Consider the following 25,201-nt stretch of genomic DNA (forward strand, 5'->3'; position numbering starts at 1 on the left):
CGCCGCTGCCGCCGCCGCCGCTCTGCGCCGCCCGCCCAGTTCCGCATCGAGCGCCAGCGGCGGCGCGCGCCACCGCCGCCCGCAGGGGGGCAGCGAGGGCGGGCGGAGCGAACCACTCGCAGCCGGGGCGGGGGGAGCCGCCTCGCCAGCCGCCCGCAGGGGGCGCTGCAGCCGGGGAGGGGCGGACGGCGCGCGCGGAGGCGGAGGCGGGACGGTCAGGGAGCGGGAAGGCGGAGGCGGTGAGGGAGCGGGAAGGCAGGCGGGACGGTGAGGGAGCGGGAAGGCAGGCGGGACGGTGAGGGAGCGGGGAGGCAGACGGGACGGTCAGGGAGCGGGGAGGCAGGCGGGACGGTCAGGGAGCGGGGAGGCGGCGGGGGGACGGTCAGGGAGCGGGGAGGCAGGCGGGACGGCGGGGAGGGAAGCAGCCCTCCTGGGCGGGCTGCCGCGAGAGAACCGGGAACATTCCAGGTGCTTTCAGACCTCGTCCTGGCGAGCAGCAGCTAAAGCCTCGCAGCAAAGCGCGGCTCCACACGGACGAGGACGCGCCGCCTTGCAGCGAGGAGAGAGTGTGCTGTGTACTTTCACCCTCTGTATTGAGCTACATACTTGCTGATTTGCTACTAGCTTCGTAAGATTACAAGAGAATTCGGTTATTAAAAGCTTGAGATACAGCTTTTTTTAATTCCTTCCAAGCTCCTAAAAACCCGTACGCTGCACAAACAAATCCATTTATTAATAAAACCCAAACTACCAAAATAAACCCAAAACACAACCAAAAGCACCACAACTAACACAATTTTGATATATATGGGGTGCAAAATGGAGAAACACTATTTGATATTCCCCATCTATACTTTCCCCACTCTAGAGGAATTGGGTTTCCAGAAATACACCCACCTTTTCTCCCTCCCCGTTGATCTGAATGGATCATGAGCAAATACAGCTGTTGAGTAAGGGTCCAGCCAACCAGGAACACCTCCCAAGATTGTAACTCAAGCACCCCAAGATTTCTCCAGTGGCCAAATCAGCAAAATTAATTTGAAATAGGTCAGGTAGAGAGACTTAGAGCAGCAGGACTGTCTCAGGCCTAGATAGAATTTTGTAAACATAAAAGTACAAAGGGTCACCAATCTCAAGGAAGGTTCTTCCCACACACCTGCTTACTTGAGCTCCATGGGCTAACCTGGGAAGCTTCTAAAAGACAAAAAATAATTCTGTACTGATTTGCACATCCAAAAAAAGTGAGAACCTGAAGATGTAAACAAGGAGATTGCATTTGACTACATGATAATGAAAAGGGATGCACAAGGCAGAATGTGCTGGTTTAGGCTGGTAGAGTTAATTTCCTTCCCAGTGGCTGGCACAGGGCTGTGTTTAGGATCTGTGCTGAACGCAGGGTTGATAACAGAAGTGTTTTTGTTACTGCTGAGCAGGGCTTACACGGACCAAAGGCCCTTTCTGCTTTTCATGCTGCCTTGGTGGTGAGAAAGTTGGGGGTGCATGGGAGGTTGGGAGGAGACACAGCCAGGACAGGTGACCCCAGCTGACCCAAGGGATATTCCAGACCATGTGGCATCATGCTCAGTATGTAAGGGGGGGGGAAGAAGGAGGAAGAGGGAGATGTTTAGAGCAGTGGTGTTTGTCTTCCCAAGTAAAAACTACACGTGGTAAGGCACCGCTCTCCTGGTGATGGCTGAACACCTGCTTTTCCATGGGAAACAGTGAATTAATTCCTTGTTTTACTTTGCCTGTGTGCACAGCTTTTGCTTTCTCTATTAAACTGTCTTTATCTCAACCCACGAGTTTTCTGGCTTTTACCCTTCTGATTCTCTCCCCAGTCCTGCTGGTGGGGAGTGAGCAAGTGATTGTGTGGGGCTTGGTAGCTGTCTGGGTTTAAACCACAGAGGCAAGGAAAATCACTGTTTTCACCACTGCCATCCGCAGCAATGTTATAGGTTGTACCTTGAGAATCCCTCAAATTTACATGCAGTTTTTCTCTTCAAATTAAGGAGATGCAGCTCAAAATAAAGAATGTGAAGCTAGAAGTTAAACAGCAGCTCTTCTGTTGACAACCTCATTGTTTAGCAAATCCCTCAAAAGCAGGGCCCAGCCCATCCTCTAATCCATACAGCACTGATGAGCTCTTGAGCTCTGCTCATTAGTCCCCATCTCATACCTCACTGCAGTCTCCTATAAGCCTATTCCTATCCCTTCTTCCTCTGGGCTTAGTAGATTCCGATTTAAATTTTGTACTCCAGAGTAACGCAAAGGCTCCAGCAGAATAGTCTGTGGTGTGGAGCCTTGCTAGATTGACCATCACTTTCCCATTGAGGCAGGAGATCATCAAGCACTTAGGCAGCAGCTAATGCTGGACAGCTCTCTGCTTTCCCCTAGCCTGCTGCTCTCTTTGAGGCAATGCACATGTTCAACTGTTCCTGGTGTTTCTCCTAGGAATACATCAGAAATGAGCAGCATATCAGGAGTCAGGTAAGGTCCTACTGAAATCCACTTGACAGCCAGGGCCACACTGGACTCCTCTTTCAATTCTGGTGAGCCACAGAATGCAGAAAATGGAGTAGAGCACATACGATAAAAGAGTTACATTCTGAATGTAGCTGTACAAATGGAGTTGAGGTGTATATGCATAATGCATGGTCTTCCTGATGCACACTTAATCCACTTCACCTATATGCCACCTCTGGCACACAGCAAGGTGCATACTGAGCTACAAATCTCATACTGAAGACCAAAAGAAACTGCTTGCGGTTGCGCTGCTATTTCTTTCTCATCAATTCTTGCTTCTCCCCAACACATACACTCATCATTTCTTATCAGCTTTGAGTTTGTTACAGCAAGAACTTATTCCACCCTCCTCCAGTCTCATGACAGCACATCAGAGAATGTCAAAATCCTGTATTAGGCTTTATTCTTTTATATAAACATTAACATTTCTCAAACAGATTAGTTAAAAATACAGATTTAAACAAGAATTTTTGCAATTGCAATGAGTTATAAAAAACAACAGATTATTTTACAGATTGTTACAAGTGCTTTACAAAGGTGCAGAGTGAAGGCCAGTGGCAGGAGACCAACCTCAAGTGCAAAATGGACACAATACCCTCACCACGGGCATAGCGCTCATATACACAGCCAAAAAAAACAACAAACAAACCAAAAACAGACAAACAAAAAAACCCCGAGCCATGTGAACCTATGCTCTTGGGATGCTCACCGGGCAAGCAAACATAGACCCCTATGACAGAGAAGACTCATGAGACCAAGCTACCAGGATACTTAAGGTTACATCTCTGAGATCAGCCATAAGATGTTCTTTCTTGGAAAATAAGGAACATGTTCTATAACAGTATATTTCTCTTCCATCAGACAAAATATTGCTGTAAATCCTAGAATACTTATGGATGCAGATACTTAAAACTTGGGCCATAAATCCAGTGTGGATCTCACAATGCCCAAAGTGAAGAAAGGATACAAGACCCAAGTGTCCTTCTGAAGCAGTTGGCACTCCTCATACAGGAGGGACCTCCATATCCCGTGATCATCACTGAAACCTTGAGCAAGTACCTTGGAAGGACTTTGGCAAAAGGAAGACGATGCAAGTAGATCTGATTATACCCAATATTCCTGCAGCCCATGATCTGAGAGTTGTACAGCCCACAGCTTGTGCAATGCCCACATATTTCACTAAATGCAGTGTGTCCTCTCTCCTTGGTTGATACATCTTCACACCCACCTTGGAACACATACCACATGCTCCAGATTCTTGGAAGTGTTTGAGATCCTTCCACCACACCTACCTTACCTAGGCACCAGTCCTCCCCACCTATCTTTCTTCTATTCCACCCCTAAAGATAAAATCTATGTCCTGATTTGTTTTGAACTAAAGTTGTCCAGCTGTTAGCAAACCAAAGGTAAATTGAGCTGAGAACCACCATGAGATAAAACCGTGATGCATTACATTAAAAAAATCCACTACTTTATGCCTGACATCCTTTTGATATACAATGTTCCCTACCCAGAGGACCTCCTTGTTAGACAAAGGGCACTACACATTACAGGAATCCTTTTTCCAAAGGAGGGCCAGAATAAAGGGCAGCTCTAGAGATGAAGTCTCATAATAAAGAAATAAAAGCTACTTCTCTTGGAATCATTTTAAAGGGCAGCACATTCAAGAGATTTTATTTATAGGAAACCCAGTGAAACCCCTAGAACATCCACACTGACTTCCCTGAGCTCCTCAGATCCAGGAACACTGGGGACCCTGCAGAAGCCTTTTGAGCTGGGTGACTCTCAACAGAGAGCTTTTGGCAAGTTCCTGCAAATTCATTTTCATAATCAGCGAGAAGAGGATCAATGGGCAAACCCTCAGCATATGCTTAGAGAAGAGAAAGACTCTGAAGAAAAAGGAGTTGGGGGGCAGGGGGAAAGGTCTTCATTTCTACCGTTTTTGAATGTTTCACGTTATTCCTTTGGGGTACGGGCACTACATCGAAACCAACCCCTCCATCAGCTGATCTACCCCAGCTGCCTCCTGCAGAGTCTCATGACAACACTGAAACCCCAGGCTCATCAATCCCTGCATGCCCAGCCCAGGGTTCAGTGCTTTGGAGAGGGGAGGCTGGCTTCTCGTTAGCGAAAGCTGGGAGATGGCATTATGTCAGCATGTCAGCGCCCTGGGAGCATGCAGTCACTCATGCACATCCCAGATTTCTGAGAGCAGGGGCGGGAGCTTCTTGTCCTGCAGCCGAAGGGCAAACACCTGTTCAGAGTGGACACTGCTCAGTGTCCGAAGACTGACCAGCTTCATTAACATCCGTGGAAACATCAAGCGATCCTGCAGGGGCAAACAGACAACTGTTAGTAAATTCACCTAAAACTTTGTTTAAAAAAAAATTACTACAACTGATGATGCACTGTAACCACAATCCTTACTTCCTCTAAACCCAGCATCCTCCAAGAGGATGCAGTGTGAAAGAACACAAGTAGTACATCATGTCCCAAAACTCCAGACTTTCCATGCTGGCTAAACTATGGAACATGATACAGGAGAGCAGATTGTGACAGCTCACAAATCCTGCATTTACAGCTGCTATCAAAGAGCCCAGAAGGAACAAGCGTGACAGTACAAGCAGCAAGAGACCAGTTACAGACAGTACTGCAGGAACTCTGCCTGCATAAACACAAAATCCGCTGGCATCGTCACCGGCGATGTTCTGGTCAGGCACTCACATTTGGTCTGTTGATGCAAATGTAAGAATGAAGCGCTTCCACATAGGTGTGCTGCAGCCTCTCCACCAGGGACTGGTCCTGCACATTCGGTCGGTCTGCCACAAAGCAGGTTAGAAGTAAGCAGATTAGACATAAGCAGATTGCCACAGGCAGCTTCACTGGATTTAACATCTCTGTCTAACCCTACTTCCTCCTGTGGTCTCTTCCAAAAACTTCATCTCAGATTTACCCAACTGGGAGATATAGCCATGACACTGTGGCAGCTACGTCAGTTGCCTGTAACTGTTCTTTCTCAGTGAGGCCTACTGCACACGGGGAGCCTGATCTGACTCCTACAGAGGTGGCAGTTTAGAGGGACCAAACACACTTACGTAGTGCTGTTTGGGCTCATCTTCCTGTCCCAGAAGAAATGAGAAGCTGCCTATTCGAGAGCAAATGGGAAAGTCTCTCTCATAGCTGAGCCAGTTAGAAAACAGGAACAAAGAAAAACAGTCATTAATCAGGTCACAAGACAGAAGAGTAGAGGTGGCTTCTTGGCAAAGCCCTGTCCTGGCCTGGAGCGATACTGCCTCTTGTCCAGAGGCCCACTAGATGTCGCTCATGCTGTGGGACCGGCATTACACCAGAGAGGTGCCAAGGACATTAAGGGGGCAATAAAATAGCAATTTCCAAATGAGGAAGATAAACACTGGCTGATTTTTCTACACACTTCTCCAACAGTGAGCAATTCGATTTCCTCCAGAAGTTGCACTAGAAAATTCAGAATATAATTAATAATATGCTCCCTTTATCACTAGACTCTACACATGCTCTATTACTCATTTTCTGCTTTTAACATTCCTTCCCTCTAGTTTCTTTGCCCTCTGACTCACTGCTGCAGCTCTTCAGATCTTCCTGGCTTTTTACCTGCAGAGAAAATGTTGATGGCAATTAAAAGTGCGTATTCAGCATCATTAAGCTGTAGCTCATTCATTCCCTTTGAGAACTCAAAGATGGGGTTAATGAACTCAAACTGCAGACCTGCAACAAACAGAAGAGAACAAGGTGAGGCAGTAGCAATTGTCTCCCCTCTCTCCCCGTTCCTTTCACAGAAAAGGCCACCAGAAATCCACTGCAATACACCAGGGAGTGGGGAGGACGCACAGGCAGGGACAAACCCTTACATTATGCTCCAATCAATCTTCCCTTTACATCCACTACTGGTGAGCACCAATAATAGTGGCTGAACTGTTATAACATTCTAACTGTAAAATCACACTATTTCTGGGTTTTCCTAAAGCCTTAAATGCCCCACAGCCCATTACTGGGCGACAGCTAAAGGAACAAAACATCAGCTATCAGGTAAGTCCATCAAAATGTCAGAAAGTCATAAGCACAACATCTATACTGTCCACTCTCATAGCATCACCTCCTTCACACCCAGTAGCCTGCACACTTTCAAAGTCCCATGCTTAAGGTTCATATGAAGTATGTATGAGCTGAAAATATCCGGTTCCAAGAACTCTGAATGATGCCATTTCCTTCAGCTCAAAGAACTGGGAGACCTGAGGCAGAGCCTGACCTAGGCTTCCAATCACCTCATTTGATAAACACAGTTAGACAGAAATGCACTGATATTTATTGCCATAACAGAGACCACTGTCAAACCAGGTCTCTTTGTGCTATGTAATCACGCTGAAAACTTCAGGCCTTTCGTCCAAAATAGCATCCAAGTTTCTAATTTCCTGCATTACAACTGCATCAGAGAAGGAGGAACAGAATGGAGGGAATCTTTCTGGCTCCCTGCTGTTTGCCTTTCTAACAACCTGAAGAAAAGACTACCAGGAAAAGTGTCAAAAAGAAAAGTTGTATATAAAAGCCATCTCAAGCATAAATGGTTAAATAGCTACTCAAGGAATAAAATAAAATCAGCTGAAGCACAGCTTAAGTCTTGTTTTTAGAAATGCTAAAGATACACACTTCTTGTTACTTCATCTGAAATTACAGACACTCATAGGCCCTGGAAAAATAAAAGACTTCAGAGATCACAACACCACAGGCTACCATATATTAGAATGATAAAATATCTAAAGCAGTCTGTGGGGATCCTCAGTGCACAGTACAGACTTCGTATCAACTGAAATGTAATCACAGTAACGTCATCACTCCAAGTGATCCGGATTAGCAAGTGATGCACTTGCAAAGGAGAGAAGACTGTGGTTTGAATTGGTATGATCTGACACAACTCTACCACCACATCACATCTCTACAAGCAAGGAAGTTCACACCAACTGTTAGTCCTAGGTGGACACCTGCAGCAATATTTTCATGCTTTAAGAGTCCAGATTTTCCCAAGCAAATTGACACCTAGAAAAAGACATGAACTGAGCTAGTATCATATGTTAAAAGCAAAAAAAAAAATGGTTTGTGGGGCTATTGGTTTGGTCCTGTTCTAAACCTCTTACCTGACCACCCAAACTATTTCCAGCTGCCCACATTAAAAAGGAAAATATGTAAGAACACAAGACACTGGAGAGGAAGAAACACCTGTCTAATGGACCACCTGCTTTGGCGAAGTCATCCCGATTATAGCTCAGGTCCTTAAGAAAGGTGATGCTCTCAATCTCTGGATTGTAGCGCCGAGATGTCTCCAACAACATCACCTGAGGACAGAAATAGATACACTTGATTTGAAACCAGCAAGAAATGTTACAACATCAATAATTTGCTGACTGTTGAAGCATCTTTGACAAAAAAAAAAACCAAACACAAAACCACTCCAGTTTCTCTCAGAGTGCTTAAAAATTCCAGGGTAAAGTCTGCTGCCATCCTTTGTGGTGTCTGCTTCTGGGAAACGGGAAACTCCTGCTTACCACTACCAAGGCACTTGCCTCACTTTCTTCCTGTATAACCAGACACTGCAGCATATAACCAGGCATCTTGCCAATATAACCTCAGTATATTGCAGTAACAGTCCCATAGCTGAGGTCCTTCAGTCTGCTATCCTCAAAAAAGGGATGGAACTAGTTCTCTAGGTGGTTACTGCCAAATTCTTTCATCTCTGCTACTATGTACTGTGGTCGAGTCAAACCCTCACCTCTATGGTAGATGTCTTCAGTAAAGCAATCTGATCTTCCCTGGTGAGCTCCAGGAAGCCAGGTAATTGCTTGGCAAAGTCCACAATCTCTTGCACAGAGATAATTGCAAGTTCTGTAAAGTGAGCAAAACGCTGCTGCCTTGCTTCACGGTTATTTGGATCAGGAATCTGGGGCCATGGCTGTGGGAATGGGAAGAGACAGCATATATTTGTGAAAGATGGAGCCAAAGATGAAAGATAAGATGAAGAGAACAAGGGAAGCAAATGACAGCTTCAAACATGATCCTTTGCTATTATTTTCAGAGCTTTAGCCCACAAATGCAATGCCTAAAGTAACTCTGTTCTCCCAGATGTTTTACCTAAAACAAGACTCCCCAAACTTCACTTTTTCTTATTTTGGATACACTGGTAGAGTTTTTACCGTCACTTTGAGCCTGTCTGTGAAGGAGCGCTGGTTGCACTGCTGCTGAGCAGCCACAAGCTTTTTTATCATGCTCAGCTGTTCCGGCGTCAGTTTGTGGGAAGGGCTTGGCGGATTTGGAGGGTTTGGACGCACCACAACTGTCCGAGCCTGATCGTCTTCCTGCTTCTTCAGTTTCTTCAGTCGGATCTGTTCTTCAGACAGAACATCTAAAGCAGGAATAGCCCATGATCAATCATAGGAAGACAATGGAAACCACACTGAACACAGGATAACGTGCTGTGGATGGAGAGGCAGAGATCACAGCTGCCTGTACCAGGCATAGCACAGTGTACACAACACAGCCAACAGTGATACTTGTGTCCCCCTCTATGCCCTACTTCAAGTTGTTCCATTGCCTTTCTTCAAATCATACTGTCATGTGAAGTGTTCATAGAAGGCAGAAGCTCCCCTCATGATGCCCTGCAGATCTCAGAAAAACAACAGTGACTTTCCCCAAAAAGCAATTCCCTAAAATGTCAGGTGCTCCCTTCATATGCCATGGTGTGTCCACTGTATTTTGTATTATCCTACTGTTATGTCTTTTCTCAGTATTTTTAATTTAACAGCTTGTGTAATTTCACCCTCTTCAAAAGTCAGACTCCATCCTGGGTGGAGTTTGAGAGTGAAAGGATAATTTGCTATACAGGCCATCTGCAGCAAACTCTAGAGCAGTAACATACCCCAAGATGAATAGTGGAAGAATAGCTTTGCACAAAATGTACTGAGGACCAACGGCAGGTCCTTCAGGAATAGGATTGAAAGTGTCTCCTTCAGTTGTTAAGTCAAAGGGGAGATGTTACGTGGATGTAACATTGTAAGGAACAGAACAACTCAAACACATCTGCTCTACTGAGGGCTGATGGGGTCCCTCTGTCAGAGAAAGGGAAGTGCATCTTTTCTTGTAGGCTTGCCAAGCTGTGAAGAGGGATTTAAACTAAAGGTGCCTAGGGACAGGAACCTCAATCCATCCCTCTCCTACCAGTTTGATGCCAGGGCCAGCAAGAGATGCCCAGAGCCTGGAGAGGGTATGCAGGTCAGCAGGAGAGCTCCTGAAGAGCAGCACAATGGAATTCCTGCCACTCCATCCAGTAAGTCAGGTTCATCAGGAGCCCAACTTAAATTCCTTTATGCAAATGCATGTAGCAGAGGGAGTAAACACGAGGAGTTAGAGACACGCACACACCTGCAGGGCTGTAATCATATTGGCATCACAGAGACATGGTGAAATGAATCCTATAACTGGGGTGTTGGAATGGTAGGATACAGGCTCTTCAGGAAGGAAGGGCAGGGGAGACAAGGAGAGGGTGTCACTCTCTATGCCAGTGACCAGCTGGAGTGCATGGAGCTCTGCCCGGGATGGATGAGGAGCTGAACAAGAGCTTATGAGCCAGGATTAAAGGGAGGACAGGGACAGGTGACGTTACAGAGGGGGGTCTAATGTCACAAGCCACCCAACCAAGAAGACCAAGCAGAGGAGGCCCTCTATCAACAGAAAAGAGCAGCCTCACATTCACAAGCCCTGATCCTTATGGGACACTTCAACCATTCCAATATCTGTAGGAGGGACAACACAGCAGGGAATAAGCAGTCCAGGAGGCTCCTGGAATGTGTTGATGGTAACTGTCTTCTGCAAGTGACAGAGGAGCCAACAAGGAGAGATGCTATGCCAGACCTTATTACCACCAACGGGGGAGGACCTGGTGGGAAAGGTTAAGCTCAAGGGCAGCCTGGGCTGCAGTGATCATGAAATGGTGAGTTTCAAGATCCTTGGAGCAGCAGGGAGGGTGCACAGCAAGTTCACTGGCCTGGACTTCAGGAGAGCAGACTCTGGCCTCTTCAGGGATCTGCTTGGTAGAGTACTATCAGATAAAGTGCAGGAGGGAAGAGGGGCCCAAGAAATCTGGTTAATATTCAAGGATCACCTCCACCAAGCTCAGGAGCAATGTATCCTTGTCTCTAAATTAGAACAGCATGGATTTGACAGAAGGATCACTTGGAGGATAGAAGATTGGTTGGATGGTCACACTCGAAGAGTTGTGGCCCATGGCTCAATGTCCAAGTGGAGACCAGTGATGAGTGGTGTTCCCCAGGGGTTGGTATTTGGACTGGCACTGTTTAACACCTTTGTTAAGGTGCACAGTGGGACTGAGCGCACCCTCAGCAAGGCTGCTGACAGCACCAGGCTCTGTGCTGTGATTGACACGCTGGAGGGAAGGGAAGCAGAAAAGGAACTGATTGGAAAAAAAAACCCTCTGTATCTTCAAGAACAAAGATAAATAAAGCTCGACTTTACAAACAAGACTTTAAAAGTGCTGAAAGATTCTTTGGCCATTTTTTTAATGCACAGATAACACAGAAAACAGAGGAGGTTGGAATGAGGAGGGGGTTAGTCTCTTCTGCCATGCCCACAGTGAGAGAACAAGAAGAAAAGGCCTTAAACTGAGACAAGGGAGATTCGGATTAGGTATTAAAAAAGAATTTGCCTTGTTAGGACATGCATTGGAACAAGTTGCCCATGAAGGTGATGGAGTCACCATCCCTGGAGGCGTTTAAGAGACATCTGGATCTATGCTGGGCAATACGGTTTAGTGGTTTAAGGGTTACAGTGGTACTTCTGGGTAGACATTTGGACTTGATGATCTTGAAAGATCTCTTCAAACCTTGATGATTCTATAGCTGCTACACAGAGAAGCAGGCCCTAAAATTGAACAACTATATAACTGCACTTCTTAAAAGAATCATGTTAGACAAGAACTGAAGAGCTACTATACAACAGCATTCTTGGGATTGGAAGGATAGACAAAGAACATAACACAGTCAAGCTGAGAGTAATACTCAGAGAGTAATTCCTGACTTCCAACAGGGAGGATGTGTGCACAGGTACATGCGCCATGCACAAAACTTATAATTCTAACAGCAAAAGTGTTCAATATAATTACCAAAATAAGGGGGATCTGTAAGATTAGAGAATACTACTTACAGTGTCAGTTTAAGGAGGGAAGTAATTGATCCAAGTGATTACAGTCCCTCCTCTTGGGATTCAGATACAAGAAAAAAAATTTATCTGGTAACATGTTACTTGGCTATTAATGAATCTTGAAAACTGCCTAAGTGCAAGCTCCTACACCATGCTAAATTCAAAGCAATCTAACTTACTTGGTTTGCCAGGAAGGAATTATTTAACCTCGTGGTTCACACTGGCTTAAGAACAATAAACTGGCCATGAATAACTTCAGTCTGGGAATTAGAAGAATGTTTCCAGCAATTACTAGGGGAAGTTCTGGAATGACCTTCCAAGTGAAACAGCTGGAGGAAAAAGCCCTCAGTTTCTGTCAAAACTAACAAGGCAAATTTGCAGTGGGGATTACAGCGTTGACAAGAATTGCCAAGTTCTTGATAATAACACCAAGATTCCTTTTGACCTAATTTTCCTGAGCTGTCTTGAACACAAAACAATGACTAAATGCAGAAACATACTGAGGCTCTGTATCTACCTGCAACAAAGAGAAGCAAAGTGAACAAGCGGTCTTAACTGCATTGCTTTTCAAATACATCTGTTTCGTTGCTCTTGGGAACAGGGCAATGGGGTAAAGACAGCATACATAATGTTGACACAAACCAGTGAGATAAAGATACTGATGTGCTGTGTTTCATGCTGAAAAACTGAACAGCATGTCTCCTAGCTCATTGGGACTTAATTTTTGCAGAATTATAAGATGTTTTGCAGAATTATAAATGTTTCTGAAATATCTGCTGTTTCTAGTTGTTCTGGGTGCTGGGTGTCAGAAAAGAAGACTTCACACAGACCTAACATTAACTGAGCATTCATTCAGCCAGTCTTGAGGAGCAAAGGGATGAAACCTGGATGCCTTGGCCGAGGAGGGCTGTTCCTGATACGCGAGCAGAAATACTGGTGAATATTCAGAAACAGCAGCCTTATGGCTTGTGTGAGAAAAATAGCGGAGTTCACTAAAGGGAGCAATGAGATCAGCTCATGCACAAACACAGCTGCAGTACTGTGGTGCTGCCCTTGACCTCTTTTGCAAGCTCACAGTAGGAAGCAAAGAAAAGTGCCTGTTGTTCAGGGAGCACGGTAACCAATCTTAAGAGTCCTGATCACAAGCCTGACTTTACTGACACACTTTACAGCATCCTGAAGAACATGTGAATCTTTCCTCTACTGGCATATTCCACAAGTTCTTACAAGGAATAAAGCAGGGCTGGGGCTCTCAGCACACCAGTGGTGTTCCACTAATAGCCTCACCTCCCCACGTGATCCCTGTTGAGCTCTCAGTGACTTCCCACGCACATTCCAGCATACAGCCTGCATGGCTTCCACGTCCCCCCGTCCCCAAGCACTCGCACTGCTCCCTGCCTCACAGCCACAGTCCCCACAGCCCTCCTGTCCCATCCCACCCCCAGCGGCCCGTGCCTGCACTCACACTGCTCCCGCATGCCGGCCTCCTGGCACTTGCGCAGCCGGCACTCCTGGCACTTGCGGCGCATGTACATGTCCATCTCGCACTTGCCGCCGTTCTTGCAGACGTACTGCGCGCCCTTGATGACGCTGCGGCGGAAGAAGCCCTTGCAGCCTTCGCAGCTCAGCACGTTGTAGTGGAAGCCGGAGGCCTTGTCCCCGCACACACTGCACACTTCGTTTCCCAGCATCTTAGGGGCTGGGCCCTTCTTCCGCTTCAAGGGGGGATTTTCTACCGAAATGAACGGTAGCGAGGAAAAAAACAAAAGAAAAGAAAACCCACAGACATGAAGGAAGGGTGGTGTTGGCAGCTGACTGTCCCATTCCTGACAATAACCACAACCCACTATCTCTCAAGCACATGGATGAAAATATCAAGTCGCCCTTTTCACACACACCCCTTCTGGGCAAGCAAGTCTTCTACAACGAACTTACTGACATAATCCACAAGGTTTCACCTCAACTATATAAACAAATATAGCTTCACACTTGTTCTCCTCCAAAACAGTGAAAGAGCCAAAACATGCTCAGGCCAAGGGTTCTTCTGCACTTGCCAATTACAGTTAAGTTACCAATGTGAGAAAAACCTACAAAAAAGTTGAGCTGAAATCCAAGATGGTGCAGAGAGTAAATTTCTTCAGAACTTACCTCCAGTTCTCTTACTTTTATTCTCTGCCATACTCATGCACAAGAATAAGGAAAAATGTTTCCTCAATTCAATAGTGACAGAAAGCCAGTGCTGAAACTGTGACCCTACGAAAACCAGACTGAGCAGACAACCCCTGTTACTGGAACATTTGGGGAAGCTGTCGAGACAGAAGACAGCAGTTTGTGAAGTTAGGGGTAATAAGCAGACAAGCAGTACACTTCACAAGCTCTGAGCCTCTGGAACCCTGAAGCCATCATTTCCTCTTCAAGAAGAGCGCTCCCCACCCCTAAAACCAAAACACTCTCATAGTGACAGTTCATTTACTAAAGCTTATTGTATCTCAAACATGGGGCCTTCACTACTGCTTCACATTTCAGATGGTCTCATGCAGCAGGATCCTAATTCTTCCTACATCATTCTGACAGATCTTAATCTTATCAGTGGCTCTGCATTCTGAAAACATCTTTGGTCTGCTCCAACACATCTCACCTTAAGCATTCCAGCCAAATGCTTGCTGATATTACACGTGCATTCCCTCCCTATTAGCCCTCTCTCTTTTCCATCCGTTTAATTCTAGCTGTGTTGACATATGATACTCTACACAGCTCATAGTGCAGGTATTTTTCTGTATGTCAGGTATTACAGATTCTTCTATGGCAGCTGTTACAAAGATTACAACCAGCATGTTTTGGTAAGTCTCCAAATTATATTTAGATATGTCCGGAAAGCCTTTACACTGGAGTTAATGCTTAGTTTGAAGGACAAGGCTACTGCATTTCTTGACCAGCATCAGGGTTACAGTTGCATTGATGCCTTATCCAACTACCTAAAAACAGAGGCCAGCCGAAATTAAGAGAATAAAAAGCAGTTATATTTATTGAAGGGCCTTCAGGTACATTTAGGGCAGACGAAGGCCCCCCAGGGGCTACACTCAAAAATGGACGACAGGTCACGGGTTTTCATACTTTTGTCAGTTTGGTCCATTTGCGTATCAGGGATTAATATTCCACTTACAGCTTCAGGTAATGAAGTAATTTACCCCAAGTTTGCTCTCCCCCCCTCACTTTTGTTTACATTTCTTGGGGCCTGAGACAGTAAGGTGTCCTTGATTCCCAGACCTAGAGAGGAACTGTTCCGTCTGACCAAGATGGGAGAACAGTACCTAACACTCTATATGGAGTTTAGAGTTATACACTAAAGAATTGCAGGATCACAAATATATGAAAAATATAAAACCTAAAATCCTAAGGCATCAGCATGTCTCATTTTTGTACTTACTGTACTAATGCTTCTATCCTTACTCATGTTTACATCCCCTATTCTGCTCAAGTTCCTGAAATGGTAACCAGTTTTAGGTCAGTCTCAGAAATTATTACTGGTGTTCCTCACTGCAAGTTTTCAGCCGTAAGTATCTTGGTGTTGATTTTCAATCCCACTGACTTTACAGAGGCCTGGAGGTCACTCATTTTGGCCTGCACTTCTCATTGCAGATTGGACAGCAAGAAAATGTCATCAGAAAGGTTAAATTTCTGATATTCCCTCTTGTTCAACTCTTGTTCAACTTTCTCTTCACACAATAAATTACCAAGTAAAGATTATGCCTACAGTTATTTCTACAGTTACTTCAGATTGCTCAGTATAAACACATGTAATGGCAGACTAACTGGTACGACAACTTTGCTGAAGCCTCAAGGGATGTTCATATGCTTCTGAGAAATAGCAGAGTAATCCAACAACTTCCACAGATAAATCTGTCCATCTTTTGTATTTCTTAGCTGTCTTTAAGACATTACATAAACATCTTCTTTATCTTTTCTATGACTGCTTTATTGAGACAGATAGGCTTGTTCTTTGATCTATGCAAATTATTTTCCATCTCTGAGCATGAAGCATTTTAGTAATAGAGATTATTATTTTTATTTTCTGTAGTCAGATAACACAGAAATAACGTAAGATGTATAAACTATGAATGCCACCTCTGAACCTTTAGCTCTCATTAGGGTCTTCCTTCCTTGGTAGATACCTTATTTAATAAATATGTTCCACATTTTGTGGCTTTTTTCCTTACATTTTCATGAGGAAACAATCAATGTATTTCTTTTCAGGTCCTCAAATCCATTTAAAGTACTTTTACTGGGTAACCTCATATCACCTTTTAACTACTCTCTTTGTTTCTACTCCACTGATGAGTCCTCATTCAATGTTCAGATTATCTCTTTGTTTTAGATCAAGATTGCTCATTGCCCCACTGCTGAGCAAATACATTAATTTGCCATATTTTCATTAAGATGATGACCCTATGCACTTGTGCTTTCCTTTTTTTTCCTGTTACCTGTCCAGAGATGTTATACTGTCTTCTTACAGTTTGAAAGAGTAGGATTGTGGCCATAAGCAGCAGCTTTAATTACAAAATCTCAGTTCTGTATCTGGTACTCTTAATCCTCAGTCAACATAAGAAACATAGAGAAACTCCTACTGCCTTCCCATTACATGAATCTGCAAAACCCTACCATTTCTTTGTACCACCTACCCTTGTTGGATTGTCACCTGTAGTAAAGATTTATTGTTCAGCAGCTTTTGATAAGGCTAAAAAAAAAAAAAAAATTTTTACTGCCACAGACCTATCCTCTAGAAGGTCAAATAAGCAAAATATTCACCACATTTATCAGTTAGATAAGCCCAGTCTTCAGCTATCAATAACTGACTCTATTCTTAGACATCATATCTGAGTGCTTCAAGCACTGTAGGACTTGTCCTAAATTTTGCCAAGTATCAATTCTGCTTGCAACTGAAAGAATGAATAGCCCTTATCTTGCATGGATTTAGTAAGGATTTTTGCATACCTGCATGCTCAGGGGGGTTCTCTGAGCCAGGGAAGAGCGGAAGCCCTTCCTCCTCCATCTCAAATACACTTGCCAGCCTCTTCCCATGATCCTGTGTGCTGAGTTGAGTGGGACCCATGGAGGCCACACAGGAAGGGCTCGCTATAATCTCATTGCTGCAGCATTGTTTCTGCCAAGCAAGGGGCCACAGGCATCTATCTTCAAAGGCCTTAGTTTCTCTCTTCTACTGAAAGTCAGGAAGTACCTGTGGAAAAAACAAACAGATGCAAAAGAGGCAAGAGTTCAGCTACTGAGACTATTAACTTCCAAAATCTGTTACAAGCTGTATCACAAGCAAGCTTCAAGATTTTGTTTCCGTAATTAGCTTTGTTTTATCAGTGTTTATACTCTTGAAACACAGTATTTTAACAAACTGTGGTAAAAGGTACAAGACAAGCATATCCAGGTGCAAAACTATTCTTTCATTGCCAACAGATTTATCAAAGCAGGACAAGTCTTCATTACTGCTAACACTAAAAGTGCATTTCATCCCTGATCTGTCCAAGTGTGTAAGAGGGAAATTCCTGGCATTATAACCAGTGGCCTTTGTTAAAGCTCTCAGTAACAAATAGCTCAGTGCTGCCAGCTGCCCTGAATTTTGGTGCAAGTGTTGCAGAGCATATAAACAATTGGAAAAGAGATTTTTCATATAATTATTTAGCAGACTACAAAACATCAAATTTCCCTCTTACTATCAGTAGCCAAAGACTGTGACAAAGGTTGATGATGCATCAAAAATAAGGATGACAAATCCTCCCCTCACCTACAGTAAGAAATTGAAAGCCAACATCCTATCTATGGGAAATGGCAATGATACCATTCTCAGGAAATGGATTCACCAGCCTTCTGAGGACACCCTTTTTTGGAATGTGGAAACCATACGGAAAAGCATCGTCATTTTATAGTCCTGACTCCACTACAGAACCTGAAACTGGAAAGCAAATCCAACCACTTTTTTCCAAAAAGCCCCACCTGCACAGAAAAAGACCCAACTTGATCACACAGATTCAGTGAAACTGATGCAAATTGTTCATGTAAACACTTCCTAATCTGATTGAACATCAGTTGATCTTAACTCAGTGATTTACCAATGCAAGCTAAAGAGATTAACTGATTTAAAAAGCAGCTACATGAAAGGCCTGTACCAGTCTGAGTGACTGAGCTCAGGACTGGAAGCCTATCAGTCCTGAAAGACAGGTGACAGAAAGCTCTGAAGCAGCCCAGATACAAGAGCATCAGGCAAGCAGGGGCATGCCTCACACACTGTAGTGCTGACCACGAAGAGGCAGAGAACCACTGTCCCAGGTCCCTTCTTTCCTCTTGGATATTTGGACCAGATCACACAACTTTTCTTAAGATGTCAGAAACAAAAATGAAAGCAATGCTTCCACACACTAATCCCCTCCCAGTACTCTGAAACAGGCATCAAGTATAAAAACAAGTCACACTGTCAGGCCTGCTGAGCTCCTGTCATCTCCAATTACACTGTGGATGCAGGTGTTAAAATCCACAGGGCACATTAATTCACGTGACCGTTGTAAACACAGCCTCAGTCTCCATCAGGAATTCAAAGCTCCCTTCCCTGAGGGAGCAGGAGAAACAGAATATCTAGGATAAAAGGAGGGACAAGCAAATATGAAACTTAAAACTACAGACAGAAAGAAGTCCTACTATGGGAGACTACAACATAACCAATGTGATTTGCAACCAATTCAAAGAAACTCATGGTCCTCAAAGGAACAATGTGGCTACCACAACCAACTTTTTTTTAAAAAAGTCTCCCCAGGAAATCTTGCAGAATCTGAAAACCTTGTGGAAGCAGCATAGAGCATCAGATGGAGATGAGAACTTTAGTGTAACAAATCAAAACCCAACTTCTGTTCCTAGTCCTATGTAAGCTCCTCACCGATGCTGATACAGGTTTCTCTGGACATGTTTGGGCATGAAACAAGAAAGCTAAGCGTAAGCCTCTGCATCTCCACATTCCTTCAAACCACGCAAAAGACTCACTCAAAGATTAATTACTGTGCAGAATGAATCACCAGCAGCACTACTGCAGCAATTTTTGATCCCCTGGCTGAGGGATTGAGTGATAGTGCTCAGGCCCAGGCCCTCAGTTCAGTGACCCACTCTTAGTGCATCCCAGCCACAACTGAAACTTATTCCAGAAAACAAGAGGAGGGTACAGTCTGATGGGATTTCAAAACTGTGTGATCTGCACAACAATGACTGACACTGCAAGAGTGAAACCTGCTTTCAGCAAGACATCTGGAGCCCAAAGGGGAGTGTCTGAGAGACTGCAAGCTACCAAGAGGGAGGGGAATATAAATCCACGTGCACATCCAGGACATGGCAACTGATAAGCCGCTATCTGTGCTGTAGAATTACCCAATGTGTTCCTGCTTCATGCACCAGCCTCCAACCTTCCCAAAAGAAGAATGGGCCAGATAGAAAAGATTATTTGTCTTCTGTACTGGTAAGACAGAGCGTTTTTGGGGTTTTTGTGCAGGTGCAGTAACAGTTGCAGGCTGTGGAAAACTGACATGAACAGCAGCACTCTGGTGCTAGGTAAAGAAGCCTAAAGAGCATTTTCCTCACATGCACACAAGTGAGAGGCTGTACAACTAGGCCTGAGACTTAGTTTTCACAGAAATGCATGAGGATTGTTTTTACATGACTAAAAATCTTGTCTACTTTTGTACTAATAATCACATTATTAGAGATTCACACCTTCCAATTTGCACCACCACTTCAACCAAAAATGCAGAAAGGTGATGGAAGCCATAACTGCAAGAGGGAACACTGTCTTGACACAGTCTGCTGTGCTGCCTCCCACTGTCTGTTTCAGCTCCTTCAGTTTTAGAAACCAGGACTGGCCATGTGACAAAAGATGAAGCAATCACTTCTTTCTAATGCAGCATCCTGAACAGAGTAACCTGGTGAGCAGACATACATGAGGAAACATGTAGAGACGAAAGGCTGATGGAAACAAATTTCTGCCAGCCCTTGCCACCCATGTCTCAAATACGACGCTGAACACTTCTGAAATGTGTTGCCATCAGCTTCACCCTACTCCATTTCTTCCATCTCCCCTTCTTTCCTGAGGCAACAGAACAACTCAGATGATCTCCAGGTCAGCACTCTTACAACAAGGCACTGCTTTTTTCAGAGACTAAAGGCTCTTGCACCTCATGCTAAATGCCAGAAACATTCATCTCTTCCTCCAGCAACAGTCTCATCCCACTCCCTCAGTTGAGTCCTCTTCTAAGTCAGCTGAAGCACTTACATATTCTTCTGGAAGATTTTGATCTGACCTGTCATCAACAGACTAAACTACAGAATATACCAAACTATTGTGCCACATTCACTGAGGACAAGTAAAGGAGATACCATTGGGCAGCACAGCTCATAAAGAAACCAAATGAGCCAGATGCAGTTACTGCGACACTTCTGCTAGACAGTGCTGTCTTCTCCCTTGTATTCCTACTTTGGTGCTTTCTGTGAGGAGTTTAAGGATCAGGCACCAGACCAGATGCAAGCATATCTCTGAAGAAACTGTACTGTGTAATACATGAATAATCAGAGGACTAGTACAACAAGCCCTTTACCTCCAAATAATGGACGCTCAGAGGAAAGAGTAGCTTTTTAGGAAGTTTGTTTAAGTCTCTGTGATCCTTCAAAACAGGATTTATTCATCACAGCCCTGGCCCTGTAAATTACAGTATCCTACAGTTTCTGCCAAGGCAAAAATATATAGCTACGTTTCAGTTCTCTAATGAATCACAAGCATGCACTCTGCAGCATGTCAGCATCAGCAGAAGAGACCTCACATTTGTGTACAAATGCTAACATGACTGTGCTCACTGTGTGTCAACAGGACTGCACCTCTGTGCATGGGCCTTAATAGGCTGTTGGTGAACAAACAGGAAGGGCTATCTTTCAGAGGTAACAAAAGCAGGGATATAATTTGGCATTTTGGCTTCTAATGTGTTCTGACACACAATACAGATTCACATTGGGTGCTAGCATTTATCTCTGAAAGCTGGGCCCAGGGCAGTGCATAATGACCTCTGCTGAAACCTAAATGCACAACTTACACAGTGATGACGCTACCTTGGGTATCAAATGCTGGCTGCAGATCTAAATTGCCAAGAAAAAACCCTACCTGTTAGACCGAGATTTCACGTGACTCTACAGCACCAGCAAAGAACTAAGCCCCTTGAGAGGCATCACTGTTCCAATCCTTTCACACAGAATAACCATATTTTGTGACCTAATGTTCTTGCTATACTGTGTCTGGTGCAGCAGCCAGTGTGTTTTCACAACTCTTCCCTAGGAACTTGGTACTACCCTGTAGCTGACTCAAAGAAACAAAGATTATTCCCAGCTCATGTTGGCTCATTCTTCTTCCTTCCCTCTACATCATCATATTTCTCAAGAAACGCTGAAACAGATAGCAGGTCTGTGAGTGAGGCAGAAGTATACATATAACAGGTTTCAATTAGGAAAAGGTTGAAAAAGATACCCTGTACCTTCCAAGACAGAAAATGAATCTGTCGCTTTGAAAATGAAGTAATATTACATGTGAAAACTGTCAAAACTCATGTGGAAAAATAATAATCTTGACAATGGGAGGGACAAACCATGAAAATGCAAAATGTGAAAAGCAGTGCAACAGGATAGTGTAAAGAATGATTTTGAACAGTACGTTTACAGAGAATGGAAAAAACCAGATCTGCAACTCTCAGGGAACAGACTAGCCCAGTGTCCCTGCTGTAAAGCCCTCTCTGAGAGAACTGCAGGGACACTGTTTGAAATCGCATTATCCATTTTAATCTCCCAGAAGCATAAAGGTAACCACAAACTGGAAGCAGTTTGCAATCCATCGTCAGTGCCAAGCTGATAAAGAAAAGCTCCTGATCGCTTTCATTTGCTGTCCAGCTAAACTTCATCTGACCATGAGCAGCTGAAGACTGTAGCACTGCTCTGTGAGCCTTTTAAGTTGTTGCCACCACTGATAATTATGCAGAAGAGTCCTACAGGTCACTCCCAGCTGCACAGCTGCATTCTGGTCTCTTGCCCTCAAGTTAAGGGTCTTAATTGCCACCTCTCCCTCCCTAGCTCTGAGTTTCAGATCCTGCCTCCCCCTATCCCCCGCCTTACTCTGGGTTTTACTCCTGCTGCTGACCAACTCCTTTATTATCCATAACTTTGCTGACTGCTGGCATGGCCTTTGCCCAGGCATTTGTCTCTCCCTTTGAAGTGGGCTCACTGCAGCATCCAGCTCTCACTGGGTTTAGTTTGGTCTCAACACAAGGCATGCTGTCTCCTACCCAGGTCAGGTATGGAAACCACAGCAAAGTTCAGAGAACAGCAGAAGTGACTAACAACTGAAAAGATTAAAATAAACAAATGTATGTCACTTGGTTGAAAGAGTACTGGGAAAAGAAGAAAGGTGTAACTCTGAAAGACGCTATGCCTAAAAGAGCACTGAGACAGGAAAAGTCTGGCTGTTACAGAAAAACACCCTAAAGCTGAGTAGTGGGAGACTGGAAGTCTCCATAACTTTCCTTCCAGAACTAGACCTTATAATTACAACCAAAATGCAAAGAGTTCTATGGACATTTCTGAATCTGAACTCAATACAACTTAGCTATTCCATGGGTGGAGAGTATCTATTATTATAAATAATGGAAGCAACAGAAGTTCCAAGCCAGTTTCACCCCACATCAGGCAAGAAGGAATACAGGACTGAAACAAGTGAACAAATGGGTTAGCAAAGTGAATTAGAATCTTAAGGCACAACTGTATGACCACATAATGCAATAAATCAGGGCAGAATAAGCCCAAAGTACTTCTGCTTGCTAAAAAGTCCAAACAACCAAACTTGTTCCTTGTCTACCATCTGCAGAGTACAAGATTTGTTTCTTTCCTGCAGAACCTGCAGACTCCCTCATTTTGGAAATATGGCTTCCCAAATTTTAAATCGGATGATGACAGAATGTGCTGACTGCAATCCCACCCAGGAAACTACAGGCTCTGCAGAGCTCACCCCTAACAGCAACTGTTTTGCAAGTCAGCTCTCCTGCTCACATGCCTCATCCAGCAGCAGAGGCTCCCTGCTCTCTCACCTGCCTCTCATTATATCTTGCCTGGCAAAGGCTGGGGTTTTGGCTTTGCCCTTCCCTTCAACTCTTGGTTTCTGCCTGATCAAAGAGAGCCATGTCAATACAAGGAGCAAGAAGAAAAGAGAGCATACGTGTGACTGCTTCCAGGGTGGGTAAGATCCTGAAATGGGCTGTGCCTTTATTTTTCCTCCTTCCCTCTCTCCCAACTGCCAGATGTCCTTGGTTCTGCAACTGATTGGAAGAGAAAGGAGATGGGGTTACTGGAGTTCATTCACACTGCACACAGGGCTGCTCTCGCCTCTCTTCCTGTTTGCAAGGAAGTATTAGTCCCTCTGACAAAGGGAGACAGAAAGAGGCAGACAAGAGGATAGGGGAAGAGGGAGAAGAAGAGGGAAGCGAAGAGAGAGAGGGGAGGGAAACAGGGAGAGGGAGGGAGTGATTATGGTAAGAAGATAAGAATTTTGCTTGGTTAATGAACTGGAAATGAGTAACGAGTGATATCACCTTGCTGCCACAAAAGTCCTTTAAAAGGCCATTGACACAAGTTCCTTTGAACTCTGGAAAACAACACAGTTCTGATCTGGGTAAAAAAAATCTCTAGCCTCGCTGGGCTTTCTACTGTCACCTCAGCTTTCAAGCTTCTGACTAACCTAGAGTACAGCCACCTCAGGAATGGCCAAAACCAGGGCATGCACAGGCTTACAGCAAGGAAGATGTGACAGTAGCAGCATCCGTCCATCTTACCCTCCCCTCCAAGCCATCCTGTAAAATCACAAGTCACCCCTTCTCAGTTCTGTCTGGCCAGGTGAGCTGAGAAGCCAGTGTCACAACATGGGGAGGGGACAGAGCACAGCCACTTTAGAGGGACACCAACTTCTGCAGCACCCACAGGGATGAACATGAGCAGAACTTGATGTTTGTAGCTGAACTGCAGTAATCCCCCGTGTCTGGCTAGGACTGACAGCTCAACACCATTATCAGCACCGACCTTCAGATGGCAGGAAGCACGACTGAGTCTCTGATTTTTCCTGTAGGAAAAATCCCATCTATTCTCCTCCCAGGAGGATGAAACACTCAAAGCAGAGCAGCTGCCCCCTCCTGCTAGCAGAAAAGCAAAGAGCAGCTTTGTGCCACTTCTTGGGAAGGGGAAGGGAGGGAATCCAGCCTGGGGCCTTGTCCACAGAATTTGTCAGCATCAACTACAATAGCAATTTTTCCCTGAGGAAATTCACTTTGAATAGGGAACAATATTCTTTTGCCAGTAGCACTCAATTTCTCCAAGCAAATTTAGCTATCCTAGCAGTAAGTCTTTTCCTCCTGCACATCTAAATGTATCCATGCAAAGGTGGTTTTGGTTTGCATGTCTGTTTTTCTTTCTAGGGCCCCTGTATTGGCTAACACTGTCATTCCTTCACATTTCTAACTACAGCACCTGATACACACATGACCAACCAAAAAAAAAAAAAAAAAGAATAAAATCAAATGTGAAAAGTTTTCAAGCAACCAACAAAACTTCCTACTATAAAAGAATCTGCTTACTAACAAAATCCCCCTTCAGTTTGGAAAACTAAAGTTGAGATGTTTGCAGCTCATTATTCCTGCTGCTGACCAGCTCTTACACACGCTTCACGCACCAACAGCTCATCATATCCAACTTGTAGGCCAAAAATGCAATCTGACCCCACCACCTCGGTTTCCTTATAAATGCCACTGCATGACATCATGGAAATCAGGACCACAGACTCACTTTCTTTCTGGGCGCCTTCTCTATATTTACTCAGCCATCAATATCTTGTCCTGCACAATTATACACAGCAAAACATAACAGTCAGGCATTCTTTGAAGCCACAGTTTTACAACCCAGAGTTTCCTTTGTCTTCCCAGAGAACAGAGTTTAAAAGAGACAAGAAATAATACTCAGTATCACTGAGATCAGAAGCCATGACAATAACCAACTAGGTCCGAAAAGCTGGGTTTTTTTAAATGGGGCTTGCATAGAAGTTGGAAGGGAGTGGGCAGAATTACAGAAGCCTCTCTCCTCAATAATTGTGGACCTTCTTTGGAGCACCACATTACAGCCAAAATCTTCACCACGGATCATACATTCCTCCTTTATGACCCTTAGTCCCACAGATGTTATAGCCCTGCTTCAGGGAAACATGAGTCTGACTCATAGCAGATCTGAGAAGTCATCCCAATGCTATTTCCAACCTGAAGCAAGAGATCAGAACTAAAAAGAAAAAGAAAAAAAGAAAAAGAAAAAAAGAAAAAGAAAAAAA

General features: G+C 44.4%; 2 protein-coding genes across 41 annotated transcripts in view; both read right to left on the minus strand.

Moving 5' to 3' along the window:
• Positions 1-71, minus strand: part of MADD (MAP kinase activating death domain) — a 72,524-nt gene extending 72,453 nt beyond the window's left edge. For all 36 annotated transcript variants that reach the window (XM_042038849.1, XM_042038848.1, XM_042038847.1 and 33 more), the window contains exon 1: positions 1-71. The gene's annotated coding sequence lies outside the window, so the exon portion shown is untranslated.
• Positions 72-2,903: 2,832 nt separating this feature from the next.
• Positions 2,904-25,201, minus strand: part of NR1H3 (nuclear receptor subfamily 1 group H member 3) — a 31,902-nt gene continuing 9,604 nt past the window's right edge. For all 5 annotated transcript variants that reach the window (XM_042038174.1, XM_042038177.1, XM_042038175.1 and 2 more), the window contains exons 2-9: positions 16,756-16,999; positions 13,229-13,495; positions 8,745-8,953; positions 8,324-8,503; positions 7,790-7,889; positions 6,154-6,267; positions 5,248-5,342; positions 2,904-4,852 (exon numbers count right to left, since the gene is read on the minus strand). In XM_042038174.1, coding sequence (XP_041894108.1) covers positions 4,706-4,852; positions 5,248-5,342; positions 6,154-6,267; positions 7,790-7,889; positions 8,324-8,503; positions 8,745-8,953; positions 13,229-13,495; positions 16,756-16,873 — 1,230 coding nt within the window. In that variant the 5' untranslated portion in view covers positions 16,874-16,999 and the 3' untranslated portion in view covers positions 2,904-4,705. The remainder of the gene's footprint in view (positions 4,853-5,247; positions 5,343-6,153; positions 6,268-7,789; positions 7,890-8,323; positions 8,504-8,744; positions 8,954-13,228; positions 13,496-16,755; positions 17,000-25,201) is intronic.

This window comes from Corvus kubaryi, unplaced genomic scaffold (genome assembly GCF_017639235.1).
Source record: "Corvus kubaryi isolate FWS band 111438036 unplaced genomic scaffold, C.kubaryi_AGA036_p1.0 37392, whole genome shotgun sequence".
Taxonomy (NCBI): Eukaryota; Metazoa; Chordata; class Aves; order Passeriformes; family Corvidae; genus Corvus; species Corvus kubaryi.